Below are 16940 nucleotides of genomic sequence, written 5' to 3' on the forward strand. Positions count from 1 at the left end.
GTACATTTTAAACTCCAATGGTCTCATTAACACACAAGTCCCTTTAAGCACACAGGATGACTGTGCTAAAACATACTCTTCTCTAACACCAAGAGTAGATTTGTGAATTTATCCTCAAATAGCCACCAGATGATTCTTATACCGTGAGCCACCTTGTTTAACTGAACTCCAGGTTCGACATGAGTGATTTAAAATTGATTCCATAAAGGCTTCACTTTCAGGTTTTACATCTCTCCCTTCAAATTTACTTTGTCTTAAAAGACTTTCACAGAAACTCCGAGGTCCAGCCCCCGATCCCCATAATTATTTCACATAATGTCTCGCAAACTGTAGAAATTTCTCACAAACCTCAGCACTGCTGCAGATATTTTTCTGGCCTCTCATGATCCAATGCGACTTCAATAACTGTAATCAGTTCTGATTCCCAATTTGCTCTGTTCCATTAACTTAAGACTTGGACAAGTCTCTTCATTTCACAAGTTTCCTTAACTTGTTGGACTTTAGGCTTCTGGCATCTGTTTTATTAGCCATTACAGACGTTCTCTTTTTAACCTTCTAAAAGCAACTGCTTCCAGCAGAGCTGAGATAGCTGCATCCTCTCTCATGAACTATCTCCAACTTCAATCAAATTAGCTAAACTAAAGCGTAAAGCTCCTCTACCTTACAAGGTCCCGGTTGCTAAGCAATCAGTGCTCAATTATTTACTCATCATGTCGCAGCCCTCTCTAAGCACAATTGAATCACAGTTGGAATTAAAACCAACACCCACACATACAATACCTTTGTCCAGCATGAATCTAGCTACATATTTTACCCGCCCAGGCATAGAAACATTAAATTAAACCCACATGAAATCATATCTTATGTATAATGTTGACCAATAAAAATATAAATCCTTTAAAACTGCCTTTATTTTACTAACATGTCCAAGACAGCTCCAACCTAGTCTCTGTGGAAATCTGACCAACTGCAGGTTCACTGTTGCATGTCTCTCAATTAAATGGCATGAAGTATATTTGCATCATGTTTCCCCTTTACATCATTAATCCAAACTGCTTAAGTCGTCCTGAGCAGGTTTTTTGAATCATCACCAGGTCTGTTGCCATGCAAATATACTTGAAACTGCCAACTCCTCAAAAGTTCACCGATTTCAGGAGTGTGAAATATTCTAAAATACAAGTTTATGCACTGTGCAAAAGATAACTACATACATATTGAGCGGCTTTGGCGGGGAGCTGCTCGCGGGGAAGCTTTGCTACCAGCAACTTTCTGCGCTCTCCGAAACTGCACGTAACTACATACTACCAATGCTTCTCTTTTCCTCGATATAAAGCAGTTAATTGAATTTCTAATAGTGTCTATCCTTCATTAGGGTATCAGAGTCTATTGAGGTCTCAAGATGTAATCACCCTTGCCCTTTTCCGAGTTTCCCGATGCCCAAAGTGTCCCACTCTCAGGGTTCTGAACTCATGGAAAATGGAGAAACTTTTGGTGGCGATGGTGGAAGAACAAGAACTTAACGGGCAATGGCTACTGGCAGGTGAAGGATCCTTTGCAAACAGGACATGTTTTTTCCTTTTAGCGCACCAAGGAAGGCAATGTGTATTGTTATGGACCAGGGCTGAGAAACTCCAAAGTATATTATGAAGTCCACCTGACCTACAATCTTTATGTTGAATTTGGCTAGGATGAGCAGCCTTCTCTTCAGGTGTGATTCATCAGTCTTCCTAGACACTTCCATCAAAACAAGCTTTATTCCAAGAACTTCGTCAACACATATATAAATAAATATAAAAACACGGCAAGAATTTTTATCAATTACAAATATAAATGTGCTACCCAACTACAGTAATCTATGTATAACACTTATTTGATTCCCCCTTAACTGTTCCAATTCAAAAACAAAATCCAATAAATCAAAAAACCCTTTTCACGGGCATGGCCCAACACACTGCATTCTCACTTGACTACGACTGGTGTTGTTACTGAAATTCTGATCCCATTTTTAACCAGCAGGTTCAACTCCTTCCAGAAAGCAATTATATATCCAAAGCCACCACCAAGGTGATTATTACTGGAATAGATATTTAAAATGAAAATAGAGGGGGACAGGCCAAAACACTTCTTTTCTCTGTCTGTAGTCCTCAGTAGTCAAACTGAAAGTGAAACCATAAAACCTGTAGTCCTCAGCAGTCAAACTGAAAGTGAAACCATAAAACCTCTCAGCCACACCTCAGCTCCACCCCCAAAATGACATCACTGAAGCCATGTGATGAGATAAAAACCTTTCTTGAAGGGACACTCCCATGACAGTATTCTTTTCCCTTGTCATTTGTATCTTGAAATTTAAAGTCAGAGGCTCCTTCAAGCATCGGAAGAGGAAAGTGAAAGATGTGAGGTGTAATGAAATAAGCAGGGGACCTGCCCATAGGAGGATAACTCCTGCATTGTCCTAAAAACAAAACTTCAATTGTAGCCGTCAATTTGCTATAGGGATTGAGATACTCACCAATTGTGCTACCCAAATTGCTGTATTGGGAGTTATCCAGAAATTTCCGGGAGGTTGATACCAAGTTGACCTCAATAACAGGAACAGGAGATATGTCCTTCCCAAGTAAGCTGTACAAAAAAAGAAAATGCATTCCCATCAATTTATGACCCACAAATTAAGTGGCAAAGTATCAAGTCAACAAAACACAAAAGACACCAAGTGTCAGAAATCAGAGATAAAAGCAGAAACTGCTGGAAATAAATCAAAAGGTAAGGCAGCATTTCTGAAGAGAAACATTTAGATTTAATGTTTCAGGTTGCTGGCTTTTGATCAGAATACAGTCGAAGCACCAAGTCAAGCTTGTTCCACCATCTATAGATTTCAAAAGCATTAAACTAAAACACCAATGCTTCATTTTCCGTTGCCTTTGCCAGAAAAGATCAAAATCATTCGTGGAGGATCAGAATCACAGCTAATTGGGTCACCGTGGCTGTGGTGACAAGTCAGTGCTATGCCAGAAGAAGTCAAAACCAAATACTCTCGTGACAGAAAGGTGATGATACCTTTAAAGGTTGTGGAGCAAGCACATGCTAGAATGAATTTGTGCTATTAGTGGCAAATTAACGACACAATATAGGAAAAGCAAGGTTTCTCCCAAATTAAAAAAAAGAAACAAGCATATTGCAAGGAAATGTTGGTGGAAAGGTGCTACTTAAACTGCCAGGGTTAGTGGAGGATTACTTCAGTCCCTTGAACACAATATAAAAAGAGTGAAGAATGAGTAGTCGTGATGAAATGAAGTATGTTGTTACATTGTACCAAACAAACTGCAGAGATTCAGCTTCAAATTTGTTGTTGCTCTGGAGAATTGAGTTACTGTCTTGGGGAAACCAACACAACTCCCAAGATTGCTTATGCATTATTAGTTCCAGGAAACACTGGTGGTATATTGTGCAAATCTAAACAATCATCAAGAGAGCAGACTTTAGATTAGTTTCAAAAAAAGATAGGTAGGCTTTTTTGTGTTCAGCAGATACATAATTCCGCAGTGTCTGGAGTCGAACAATTGGTAAACAATTTGGACAAAAACAATTCTGTTAACGGGAGGAGTTTGAACATCAAATAAAACTGAGAAAAGTTGGAAAAGTAGTGCCAATAAATGAAACTCAATACAGATTTCTAACATCTGTTGGACCAAATTCCTGAATGAAGTTTCAGTGGGTTGAAGAAGGTAGCGATGTTGATGTTATCCATATGGACTTACTAAAGTATTGCATAATAGACCTGTTACAAGATTTCATGCCACACAATTGCAAGGATGGTGGCAATGTTGAAACAAAATTGCCTAAGGGCCAGAAAGCAGTGGTAGATGGTTATTATTCTAGGCTGCAGGGAAGATGGCAGTACTAGGCCCCATGCACATTAGCAAGACCACTGCTCTTATGGACATAAATTTACTTACTCTATATGGAATGTACAGGTTAAAATTTTCAAGTTCACAAGTAAACCAAACACAGAAACAGAGCAACCAATGAAGAGAATAGTAAGAGTAACAGACTGGTAAAATAGGCAGACACATAGCAGATGAAATTTAATTCAGTGAAGTGTGAAACAATGGATGGATAGATTTTTGGGGTGAGGGAGGGAGGGAAAAATAAGAGTGGTAAACAAATGAGAAGAGGCACAATTTTAAAAGAGACACAGAACCACAAAGATCAGGGTATGAGCGTGGGTATATACACAGTTTTTTTTTATATATAAAAGGTGGCAAGACAATTAGAGAAGACTGATTTGTATAAATTAAATCAGATAGGGCCCTTTCCTTTCTGAATTGCGGAGACAGCACAAAAGGATGATACTTTCAAAACCTTGAAAAAACCTTCAAAAATTAATCAATGGGCCTCAGCTGGATTGTTCATTTCTGGACACCACACTTTTGGAATGGTGTTACAGAGAGAGGGTGTCGAAAAAAATTCATGAGAATGGTACTTGACAAAGAAGTCCAGTTAACAGAGGAAACTAGATGATGGATTGCTTACTTAAGAAAGGACAATGTTCAAAAGGGATTTGGTAAGGGTGTTCAAATTTCAGTTTATCAGCGGTAGCAGCGAGAGCAGTAACCAGGGGTCTGTCGGGAAGGTGAATGTCCCGCTTTAAAAACGTACCTTTCAGGAGAAGCATCCTTTGTTTTTTAACTAACTCTTTTTTTTTTCGGAGTTGTTTTTTTTGTTTCAGAGCAGCAGGAAACCGGAAGTTGGCCGTGGGGATTTCTGGGAAGGTGTGTAGTGCTTATAAATAAGTTGGTCGGTTGCTATACCCAAGACACTACACTTGTAGTGTCCCCCACCCTTCCACCTCCTCTAACCTAAGGGGTTGAGCGAATATCAGGTAAGCTCTTCCTTTCTTTTTCTTGTTTTATCTTGAGGGGATGGTAGAAAAGGCAGTGCAATGTTCCTCCTGCAGAATATTTGAGGTGAGGGACGCCGTCAGTGTCCCTGCTGATTTCACCTATGGGAAGTGTACCCATCTCCAGCTCCTCAGAAACCGTGGTAGGGAACTGGAACTGGAGTTGGATGAACTTTGGATCATTCGGGAGGCAGAGGTGGTCATAGATAGAAGCTTCAGGGATGTAGTTACTCCGAAGAATGAAGATAGATGGGTGACAGTGAGAGGGGCTGGGAGGATGCAGTCAGTACAGGGATCTCTTGTGGTCATTTCCCCTTAGTAACAAGTATACCGCTTTGGACACTGGTGAGAGAGAGGGGGGGGGGGGGAAAGAGAGAGACTTCCCAGGCGTAAGGCATTGGGTACAACTCTCTGGCACAGAGTCTGTCCCTGTTGCTCAGAAGGGAAGGGGGGAGAGGAGTAGAGCATTAGTCATTGAAGACTCCATAGTTAGTGGGATAGATTGGAGATTCTGTGGGAATGAGACAGACTCGCGGTTGGTGTGTTGCCTCCCAGGTGCCAGGGTCCGTGATGTCTCAGATCATGTTTTCGGGATCCTTAAGGGGGAGGGGGAGCAGCCCCAAGTCGTGGTCCACATGGGTAGGAAAAGGGATAGGGATGTAAGGCAGGAATTCAGGGAGCTAGGGTGGAAACTAAGAGCTAGAACAGAGTTATTATCTCTGGGTTGTTATCCGTGCCACGTGCTAGCGAGACGAGGGATAGAGAGAGAGAGCAGTTGAACACGTGGCTACAGGGATGGTGCAGGATGGAGGGTTTCAGATACCTGGATAATTGGGGATCATTCTCGGGTAGGTGGGACCTCTACAAACAGGATGGTCTACATCTGGACCAGAGGGGTACCAATATCCTGGCGAGGAAATTTGCTAATGCTCTTCGGGAGGGTTTAAACTAATTCAGTAGGGGGTTGGGAACCTGAATTGTAGCTCCAGTATACAGGAGGTTGAGAGTAGTGAGGTCATGAGTAAGGTTTCAAGGTTGCAGGAGTGTACCGGCAGGCAGGAAGGTGGTTTAAAGTGTGTCTACTTCAACGCCAGGAGCATCCGGAATAAGGTGGGTGAACTTGCAGCATGGGTTGGTACCTGGGACTTCGATGTTGTGTCCATTTCGGAGACATGGCTAGAGCAGGGACAGGAATGGTTGTTGCAGGTTCCGGGGTTTAAATATTTCAGTAAGCTCCCAGGGAAGGTGGTAAAAGAGGGGGAGGGGTGGCATTGTTAGTCAAAGACAGTATTACGGTGGCAGAAAGGAAGTTTGGATAGGAGCAAAAGTAACAGGGTAATTGTTACGGGGGACTTTAACTTTCCAAATACTGACTGGAAACGCTATAGATCGAGTACTTTAGATGGGTCGGTTTTTGTCTAATGTGTGCAGGAGGGTTTCCTGACACAGTACGTAGATAGCCAACAAGAGCCGAGGCCACATTGGATTTGGTACTGGGTAATGAACCAGGACAGGTGCTAGATTTGGAGGTAGGTGAGCACTTTGGTGATAGTGACCACAATTCAGTTACATTTACTTTAGTGATGGACAGGGATAGGTATATACTGCAGGGCAAGAGTTATAGCTGGGGGAAAGGCAATTATGATGCGATGAGGCAAGTCTTAGGATGCATAGGATGGGGAAGGAAACTGCAGGGGATGGGCACAATTGAGCTTGTTCAAGGAACAGCTAATGCGTGTCCTTGATAGGTATGTACCTGTCAGACAAGGAGGAAGAGGTCGACCATGGTTTACTAAAGTAGTTGAATCACTTGTCAAGAGGAAGAAGGAGGCTTATGTAAAGATGACGCGTGAAGGTTCAGTTAGGGGGCTCGAGAGTTACAAGTTAACTAGGAAGGACCTAAAGAGAGAGCTAAGAAGAGGCAGGAGGGGACATGAGAAGTCTTTGGCAGGTAGTATCAAGGATAACCCTAAAGCTTTCTATAGATATGTCAGGAATAAAAGAATGACTAGGGTAAGAGTAGGGCCAGTCAAGGACAGCAGTGGGAAGTTGTGCGTGGAGTCCGAGGAGATAGGACAGGTGCTAAATGAATATTTTTCGTCAGTATTCACGCAGGAAAAAGACAATGATGTCGAGGAGAATACTGAGATACAGGCTACTAGACTAGAAGGGCTTGAGGTTCACAAGGAGGAGGTGTTAGCAATTCTGGAAAGTGTGAAAATAGATAAGTCCCCTGGGCCGGATGGGATTTATCCTAGGATTCTCTGGGAAGCTAGGGAGGAGATTTCTGAGCCATTGGCTTTGATCTTTATGTCGTCATTGTCTACAGGAATAGTGCCAGAAGACTGGAGGATAGCAACTACTCGTCTCCTTGTTCAAGAAGGGGAGTAGACAACCCCGGTAACTATAGACCAGTGAGCCTTACTTCTGTTGTGGGCAAAGTCTTGGAAAGGTTTATAAGAGATAGGATTTATAATCATCTAGAAAGGAATAATTTGATTCGGGAGAGTCAACACAGTTTTGTGAAGGGTAGGTCGTGCCTCACAAACTTCATTGAGTTCTTCGAGAAGGTGACCAAACAGGTGGATGAGGGTAAAGCAGTTGGTGTGGTGTATATGGATTTCAGTAAAGCGTTTGATAAGGTTCCCCACGGTAGGCTATTGCAGAAAATACAGAGGCATGGGATTCAGGGTGATTTAGCAGTTTGGATCAGAAATTGGCTCGCTGTAAGAAGACAGAGGGTGGTGGTTGATGGGAAATGTTCAGCCTGGAGTTCAGTTACTCGTGGTGTACCACAAGGATCTGTTTTGGGGCCACTGCTGTTTGTCATTTTTATAAATGACCTGGAGGAGGGCGTAGAAGGATGGGTGAGTAAATTTGCAGATGACACTAAAGTCGGTGGAGTTGTGGACAGTGCGGAAGGATGTTGCAGGTTACAGAGGGACATAGATAAGCTGCAGAGCTGGGCTGAGAGGTGGCAAATGGAGTTTAACGCAGAAAAGTGTGAGGTGATTCATTTTGGAAGGAATAACAGGAAGACAGAGTACTGAGCTAATGGTAAGATTCTTGGTAATGTTCAACTAGAATGGTTTTCTTTGCATTTACAGGAAATGGGTTTGCATACACAAATTACCAGGTGGGAATCTTTCAAGCCCAGTGAAAGGGAAATCGAGGCAAAATGCTCACCAGCTCAAAGGGAGGAAAATTGGGGATGAAATGCAACTGTGAGGAAAAATGAATTCCATCTTTCTTCATTTGATATTTCTGCTCGGGGTCTCTTAAAAATTTTCAGCTGGGTGGAAAGTTGTGGTTTTAGACTAGTTTCTTTTGAAATGAAGACTTGCATCTTTGTCTCGACAGCCTCTAAAAATACCTATTGCCTGGACTGAACATAGAGTTGGGTTGACATCGGATGTCTGAAGTTAAGAAATATGGCATTCATGTGACCCAAGCTGTCAGACACCTGAACAGAGGTATATTTGTCGTCAGCTATCCTGGAGTTTCAGTTCACTCATTCCCACCATTTACTTCCAAATCATGATGTGCAGGACAGGATTCTGCTGTGACAGCAGGGTTCACCAAGGAAGGATTTAAATACACAGTTCGAACGTTCTAAAACTGACAGAAAGCCCCAAGTTCCTAAATAACTTCACATTACACAATTTTGCAGAATCTTGAAGGAATACTCTAAAAGTGGATCCCTGCTGTTGGTTCTCATATATTGAAGGTTTCATGTTTGAGAACCTACTATTTGCAGTCTGATGTAGTCTATTATGATTTTATGAAAATATTTTGTGGATGTAAACATTTCCCATGGCATCAACAGCTTTTCACTGAGCTGCTGAATAGTTATTACAACAAACATCCAGCCAATTATTTTAGATTGTAGCTCATTAGTTTCCAAAAATTGCAATTATTCCAGATTGGATTAAAAAATTAAATACAATCATTTCTGCCAAATAATGTAGTAGAAACTAAATGCACCATAGGAATTCAAAAAGTATGCAAATTGAATGCATAATCAGTATAACCAAAACTATAAATGTTTTGATTGCACCAGTTGTTGGTCGGAATCAAAAGCATTGCAACTTTTGTTCTGCTATATTCCTTCGAAGTTTTCCGTAAATCTAAATTGGATCGAGTTATTCAAACTTCAGGAGATTGATTTAAGAAGATGACGATTAACAAAAAGAGAATTGCAGGCTGAAATGCACTGGAATCAAAAAGGGAAATTGAGGTGACATTTGGCCACCGTTGGATGACCCAATGTTGAAAAATGGAAGTACACCCATTTTAGGACTGGCTTCAATCAGTTCCACCCAAGCTAATTCATTGAATATTGGTCATTTCAATTCCCGAGTTTCAGCCTATGAAAACTGAAATTCACCATTAATACGACAGGGAGAATTAAGGGAGACAGATTTTAAAGGTTTACTCTGGGGCACCTTTTGCTAGGCACTTCCGTGTTTCTCTGGCAAATGTCACGAACAAGGTCAATTTCCATTCTCCTTTCAGAAAATAGTGCATTGTAAGATATAAAAGCAAAAAAGGAAAGTTATCACTTTTCCAAGGCAATAAACCAGAGGCAAATGACTGGCAAATACAATCTGCAGATTCTAGATGCCGAAGTGATGCTGCCTCTTCTTGTCCATCTTGTTGCAATCTAGAATAAATATTTGGTCTACTATATGCTATCATAGCTGATCAAGTGCTGGCTCCACAGATTCATGATCCTGTTACTCCTATTCAAATTGCTTCAATAAAAGCAGTTGTCAATTAATGACTAACAAGAACTAAGGACTGCAATCAAGTTAAAGTTATTTGAACGATCCATTGAGTCCTGCACACCCCAAACTATTCAAAATGTTCCTCTTCAATCAGCTGACAAATAAATACTTTACTGTCTATCACTTAAGTTTCAAGAAATCCAAGTTCACTGCATGAGATATTGATTGATGTGTGTTTTCTGACAGTTATTTATATTACTACCTATGAATTATATCAGAATCTATCTTTTCATCTTTAGAGTTATTGCTTTAGATCTTATTCAAGCAGGAAAGGATTTCTGTTGCTCAAGGCTGTTCACCAAAGATCAATTTTGAATTTTTGGTGCCGTAAATTCTAAAGGCCTGTTATACTTTGCACACAATTCTCATTGCATGCATTACTACTTTTCTCAGTCAGTGTTTGTTAACTCTTGAAATGCTAGGTTTGGTGTCCATTATGCTCTACGCAAAAACATCCCACACAACCAACACAGTATTAACTGGCTGGAGAATAAGGTAGCGGGGAATTTCATGTCTTTAGTACAGAATATTCTTGCACTTTATTTGAGGAATTTGCTTTAGGAACAAACTAAAATGAAGAACTTGACACTCGGAAATTGGATACTTGATACCGCTGCTAAATACCCTTTTTGTCAGTCACCCCTGGCCTAGAAGTTGTTTTGTAGCGACAATAATTTGTCGTGTTCCTAATGTGCCCTGCAATCTTTGCATAATTGCATTTTACTTCATTATTTCTAAACAGGATTTTTTCTTTCTGAAAGTTCAATGACTTTCCATCCATGAATTCAAAGAACAAAGAGGAGGAGTCCATTTGAAAAGATCGATAGAAAACAAGACATGATAATTGCACAATAACGACAGAGATGAGCAGGTTCTTTTGCATGAGGCTGTGGAACTGCAGTTTGCAGGTACCTGGCCTAGGATAACTATCCTAAGTATCTTCATCAATGACCTTTGCTCTATTGAGAGGTCATAAGTGGGGATGTTCACTGATGAAAGGGGAAAGCAGCCTCTGGTCATCTGGGACTATGGCGACTTTACCTGACCTTAACTATTCATTACTGATGACTTCACTTTCCAAGTTTCAGGTATGAATCAGAGCACCGCAATAGCGGAGAATGAGGCCATTCGGCCCATTGGGTTTGCACTGACCCTTCGACAGACCACCCTACCAAGGTCCAATCCCCACCCTATTCCTGCAACTCCACCCGAAGGGGCAATTTAGCATGGCCAATCCTCCTAACCTGCACATTTCTGGACTGTGGGAGGAAACCGGCAGAAACCCACGCAGACACGGGGAGAATGTACAAACCCCACGCAGGCAGTTATCAGAGGTCAGAATCAAACCTGGGTACCTGGCACGGTGAGGCAGCTGTGGTAACCACTGTGCCGCCGTGCCTGATCAACAATAATGCATTTTATTGAAGAAATATCACTGAAGCATTTTGTCTTGCAAATAACCTTTCCACCCTCAAAAAATGAAAAGGACACAATACCCACAATGGCACTTTATCAAATTTCAAAATACAGAGTAGGTCCATTGGCATCTGCAAACAAAAGCATTAATTCTTGCAATCATGACCAAAATATTCACTCAAATTTGGGGTTTATCGGTGTCAACACAGCTGGTGCGTACTTTCTACTTCTCATGGTTTGTTTAGTTTTAGGAATAAACTCTTTATTTCTGTCCTCAATCATTTTATTTGTAATCAATTGTATTTCATACTGACCCAATTTTGTTCTTGTCCCGGCTTTTATTGCCCACACGACTGGTGGATTTAATATACAGGTGGCGGTGCAACTCATCGATCAAGACCAGGTGCAGGTTCAATTTCTTGCTGTGGAGCTCCAGACGTAGGTCACTTAGTCCTTCGACCTGCATCAACTGCCCTTCCAAAGAATCTACGGCAGAGACCTGACACGGAAAAGAAAAAAGCACACAACTCAACTCTGACTTCTGGTTCCTGCATTTAATTACGAACAATCATCAATGCTCCAAGGTTTTGAACTTGCCATAGTCTTATTTCCCCAGTAGGCCAGTCTTGGCTGAGTTGTCTATCAAATAATGACATTCTGTATGATCCATGCAGTCCCACAAGTAGTTTAGACATGCTGGGCCATATCTCCTAGTACCCAATTATAAAGGTGAACTCACTGAATTCTGAAAATAAAGGACGAGTTCAATAACTTGGGGATTTTTTCAAGGATACAGACAGAAGATAGAAGAACTTAATAAAACAAAACAAGAAACCCGCAATCGAAATCCATAAAGATCAAGGCACCTTTGTGTCCTTGATTGACTACAGCTTGTACTCAACATCTGTCTTGTACAATTGTCCTGCAAACACAACTCAATTTCAGATCTGTTGTAGGCGATTGCATCAAGTTTGGCATTATGAATCGTACAAGTGCTTTTTGTTTTTGCATATGTACTGGTAGCTGAATTATGCCATCTCTGCAGCTTGCAAAGGTAGATGCGACCGGGACACCAATAGGAAATAATATCCACCTCATAAGAGCAACCTCCATATACGTAACACATCAATTTATTCAAGGAGGTACCCATACTATAATCTGTACCCAACAAATTTTGATAAAATCGAAAACCAGCTGTATCTAACCTGTTCATTTTCTATCTTTTGTAAATATATGTGGGTTACGTCATAGATCAGCCATGATCTCATTGAAGGGTGGATCACGTTGAAGGGGCAAAATGGTCTACTCCAGTACCTGTGGCAATGCCTCAAACGTTTTACCTGGTGTGACCAACCCCATGCTCATGCCCCAGACTTCACATAATAATAATCTTTCTTATTGTCACAAGTAGGCTTACATTAACACTGCAATGAAGTTACTGTGAAAACCCCCTAGTTAGCACACTCCGGCGCCTGTTTGGGTACACTGAGGGAGAATTCAGAATGTCCAATTCACCTAACAAGCACACCTTTCGGGACTTGCGGGAGGAAACTGGAGCACCCGGAGGAAACCCACGCAGACACAGTAACCCAAGCCGGGACTTGAACCTGGAATCCTGGCGCCCAACGTGAAAATTTGGGGACTACACAAGTTGTGGAGCATGGAGACGGGCTTCAGGGGTGGCTTCAGTTGCTGAGCATGGGGGTGGCGAGTGGAAAAGAGAGACTGAGTGTGGTGGGAAGAGTGGGAAGTATTTAAACTGTAGGGTGTTTGAAAGAAACAAACCCACTTTTGCAGCAGTAATCAGGCCTCAAAGAACTGTGTGTTAGACCCTGTCGTGCTATTTAGCATGATCCAAGAGTGTTCACCTTCTATCTGTACTGAATCTTGTTGCCAGGCTGAGCATTGTTTCGAAGGAAGCACTGCAGCAGGCCATGTCATGGTTTTTTATAAAGACACCAATCATTCATAAGGGATTGTGTAAACACATGATGGGTTCATTTACTAATCCTTTTTTTATAAATTTGAAGTACCCAATTATTATTTTTTTTAAATTAAGGGGCAATTTAACGTTGCCAATTCACCTACCCTGCACATCTTTGGGTTGTGGGGGTGAGACCCACGCAGACACGGGGAGAATGTGCAAACGCCACACAGGCAGTGGCCAAGAGCCGGGATCGAACCTGCTACAAGATTTCTATATATTTGGCTATTTCCAGTATGTTTTCTGATGACACCCTGTTTTCACTCACTGGCCATGGGATTAAATCACATGGCAGAATCAGGTTGAGATGAGTCCACACGGGGCTGGGATCAAACCTGGGTCCTCGGCACCAGGCGGGAGCAGTGAGGCACATGCGAACAAACAATTGGACAGAATGCTTGAAAAAGTAATTGGCAGGGTTGTTGCTGTGGTGTTCTGTTCCAGGCTGAAGAGAAACTGAGGCTGGGTCACATTACACACTTCTCAAAGTGATAGCACGCTACTTTCCCATATTACAACAATGCACACAATTCCAAAAAAAACACAGGAATATCAAAGGGGTCTCACAACTGCGAGCAATTACCCATTGCTGTCTTGGAACTTGCGACCCCCAAATCCCGCCTGACAAATTTTGGAAGCCTTGTGCAATGAATAGAATAGAGTAGAGAAATACAGCACAGAACAGGCCCTTCGGCCCACGATGTTGTGCCGAACTTTTGTCCTAGGTTAATCATAGAACTTTGGACAATTTTTCATGGCCAATCCACCCAACCTGCACATCTTTGGACTGTGGGAGGAAACCGGAGCACCCGGAGGAAACCCACGCAGTCACGGGGAGGATGTGCAGACTCCACACAGACAGTGACCCAAGTCGAAATCGAACTTGGGACCCTGGAGCTGTGAAGCAATTGTGCTACCCACAATGCTACCGTGCTGCCCTTAAGAAGTTAACCTACACTCCCTTATTCTACCCTAATCCAAGTACCTATCCAATAGCCGCTTGAAGGTCCATAAATTTTCTGACTCAACTACTACCACAGGCAGTGCATTCCATGCCCCCACTACTCTCTGGGTAAAGAACCTACCTCTGACATCCCCTCTATATCTTCCACCATTTATCTTAAATTTATGTCCCCTTGTAATGGTGTGTTCCACCCGGGGAAAAAGTCTCTGACTGTCTACTCTATCTATTCCCCTGATCATCTTATAAACCTCTATCAAGTCGCCCCTCATCCTTCTCCGTTCTAATGAGAAAAGGCCTAGCACCCTCAACCTTTCCTCGTATGACCTACTCTCCATTCCAGGCAACATCCTGGTAAATCTCCTTTGCACCTTTTCCAAAGCTTCCACATCCTTCCTAAAATGAGGTGACCAGAACTGCACACAGTACTCCAAATGTGGCCTGACCAAGGTTTTGTACAGCTGCATCATCACCTCACAGCTCTTAAATTCAATCCCTCTGCTAATGAACGCTAGCACACCATAGGCCTTCTTCACAGCTCTATCCACTTGAGTGGCAACTTTCAAAGAACTATGAACATAGACCCCAAGATCTCTCTGCTCCTCCACATTGCCAAGAACCCTACCATTAACCCTGTATTCCGCATTCAGATTTGTCCTTCCAAAATGGACAACCTCACACTTGTCAGGGTTAAACTCCATCTGCCACTTCTCAGCCCAGCTCTGCATTCTATCTATGTCTCTTTGAAGCCGACAACAGCCCTCCTCACTATCCACAACTCCACCAATCTTCGTATCATCTGCAAATTTACTGACCCACCCTTCAACTCCCTCATCCAAGTCGTTAATGAAAATCACAAACAGCAGAGGACCCAGAACTGATCCCTGCGGTACGCCACTGATAACTGGGCTCCAGGCTGAATATTTGCCATCCACCACAACTCTCTGTCTTCTATCGGTTAGCCAGTTTGTTATTCAACTGGCCAAATTTCCCACTATCCCATGCCTCCTTACTTTCTGCATAAGCCTACCATGGGGAACCTTATCAAATGCCTTACTAAAATCCATGTACACTACATCCACTGCTTTACCTTCATCCACATGCTTGGTCACCTCCTCAAAGAATTCAATAAGACTTGTAAGGCAAGACCTACCCCTCACAAATCCGTGCTGATTATCCCTAATCAAGCAATGCCTTTCCGGATGCTCAGAAATCCTATCCCTCAGTACCCTTTCCATTACTTTGCCTACCACCGAAGTAAGACTAACTGGCCTGTAATTCCCAGGGTTATCCCTATTCCCTTTTTTGAACAGGGGCACGACATTCGCCACTCTCCAATCCTCTGGTACCACCCCTGTTGACAGCGAGGATGAAAAGATCATTGCCAACGGCTCTGCAATTTCATTTCTTGCTTCCCATAGAATCCTTGGATATATCCCGTCAGGCCCGGGGGACTTGTCTATCCTCAAGTTTTTCAAAACGCGCAACACATCCTCCTTCCTGACAAGTATCTCCTCAAGGTTATCAGTCTGCTTCACGCTGTCCTCTCCAACAATATGGCCCCTCTCGTTTGTAAATACTGAAGAAAAATACTTGTTCAAGACCTCTCCTATCTCTTCAGACTCAATACACAATCTCCCGCTACTGTCCTTAATCGGACCTACCCTCGCTCTAGTCATTCTCATATTTCTCACATATGTGTAAAAGGCCTTGGGGTTTTCCTTGATCCTACCCGCCAAAGATTTTTCATGCCCTCTCTTAGCTCTCCTAATCCCTTTCTTCAGTTCCCTCCTGGCTATCCTGTATCCCTCTAGCGCCCTGTCTGAACCTTGTTTCTTCAGCCTTACATAAGTCTCCTTCTTCCTCTTAACAAGACATTCAACCTCTCTTGTCAACCATGGTTCCCTCACTCGACCATCTCTTCCCTGCCTGACAGGGACATACATATCAAAGACACGCAGTACCTGTTCCTTGAACAAGTTCCACATTTCACTTGTGTCCTTCCTTGACAGCCTATGTTCCCAACTTCTGCACTTCAATTCTTGTCTGACAGCATTGTATTTACCCTTCCCCCAATTATAAACCTTGCCCTGTTGCTCGCACCTATCCCTCTCCATTACTAAAGTGAAAGTCACAGAATTGTGGTCACTACCTCCAAAATGCTCCCCCACTAACAAATCTATCACCTGCCCTGGTTCATTACCAAGTACTAAATCCAATATGGCCTCCCCTCTGGTCGGACAATCTACATACTGTGTTAGAAAAGCTTCCTGGACACACTGCACAAACACTACCCCATCCAAACTATTTGATCTAAAGAGTTTCCACTCAATGTTTGGGAAGTTGAAGTCGCCCATGACTACTACCCTGTGACTTCTGCACCTTTCCAAAATCTGTTTCCCAATCTGTTCCTCCACATCTCTGCTGCTATTGGGGGGCCTATAGAAAACTCCCAACAAGGTGACTGCTCCTTTCCTATTTCTAACTTCAACCCATATTACCTCAGTAGGCACATCCCCCTCGAACTGCCTTTCTGCAGCTGTTATACTATCTCTAATTAACAATGCCACCCCCCCACCTCTTTTACCATCCTCCCTAATCTTGTTGAAACATCTATAACCAGGGACCTCCAACAACCATTTCTGCCCCTCTTCTATCCAAGTTTCTGTGATGGCCACCACATCGTAGTCCCATGTACAGATCCATGCCTTAAGTTCACCCACCTTATTCCCGATGCTTCTTGCATTAAAGTATACACACTTCAACCTATCTCCTTGCCTGCAAGTACTCTCCTTTGTCATTGTTACCTTCCCCACTGCATCACTATGTGCTTTGGCGTCCTGACTATCGTCTACCTTAGTTGCTGGACTACAGATCCGGTTCCCATTCCCCTGC

General features: G+C 42.6%; 1 protein-coding gene across 2 annotated transcripts in view; it reads right to left on the reverse strand.

The window, feature by feature from the left end:
• The window catches only part of exoc4 (exocyst complex component 4), a 574741-nt gene that overhangs the window by 494253 nt on the left and 63548 nt on the right, over nucleotides 1-16940 (reverse strand). For both annotated transcript variants that reach the window (XM_038811812.1, XM_038811811.1), the window contains exons 3-4: nucleotides 11415-11599; nucleotides 2510-2619 (exon numbers count right to left, since the gene is read on the reverse strand). In XM_038811812.1, coding sequence (XP_038667740.1) covers nucleotides 2510-2619; nucleotides 11415-11599 — 295 coding nt within the window. The remainder of the gene's footprint in view (nucleotides 1-2509; nucleotides 2620-11414; nucleotides 11600-16940) is intronic.

The sequence above is a fragment of the Scyliorhinus canicula genome, chromosome 11 (assembly GCF_902713615.1).
Source record: "Scyliorhinus canicula chromosome 11, sScyCan1.1, whole genome shotgun sequence".
In the NCBI taxonomy this organism is placed as follows: domain Eukaryota; kingdom Metazoa; phylum Chordata; class Chondrichthyes; order Carcharhiniformes; family Scyliorhinidae; genus Scyliorhinus; species Scyliorhinus canicula.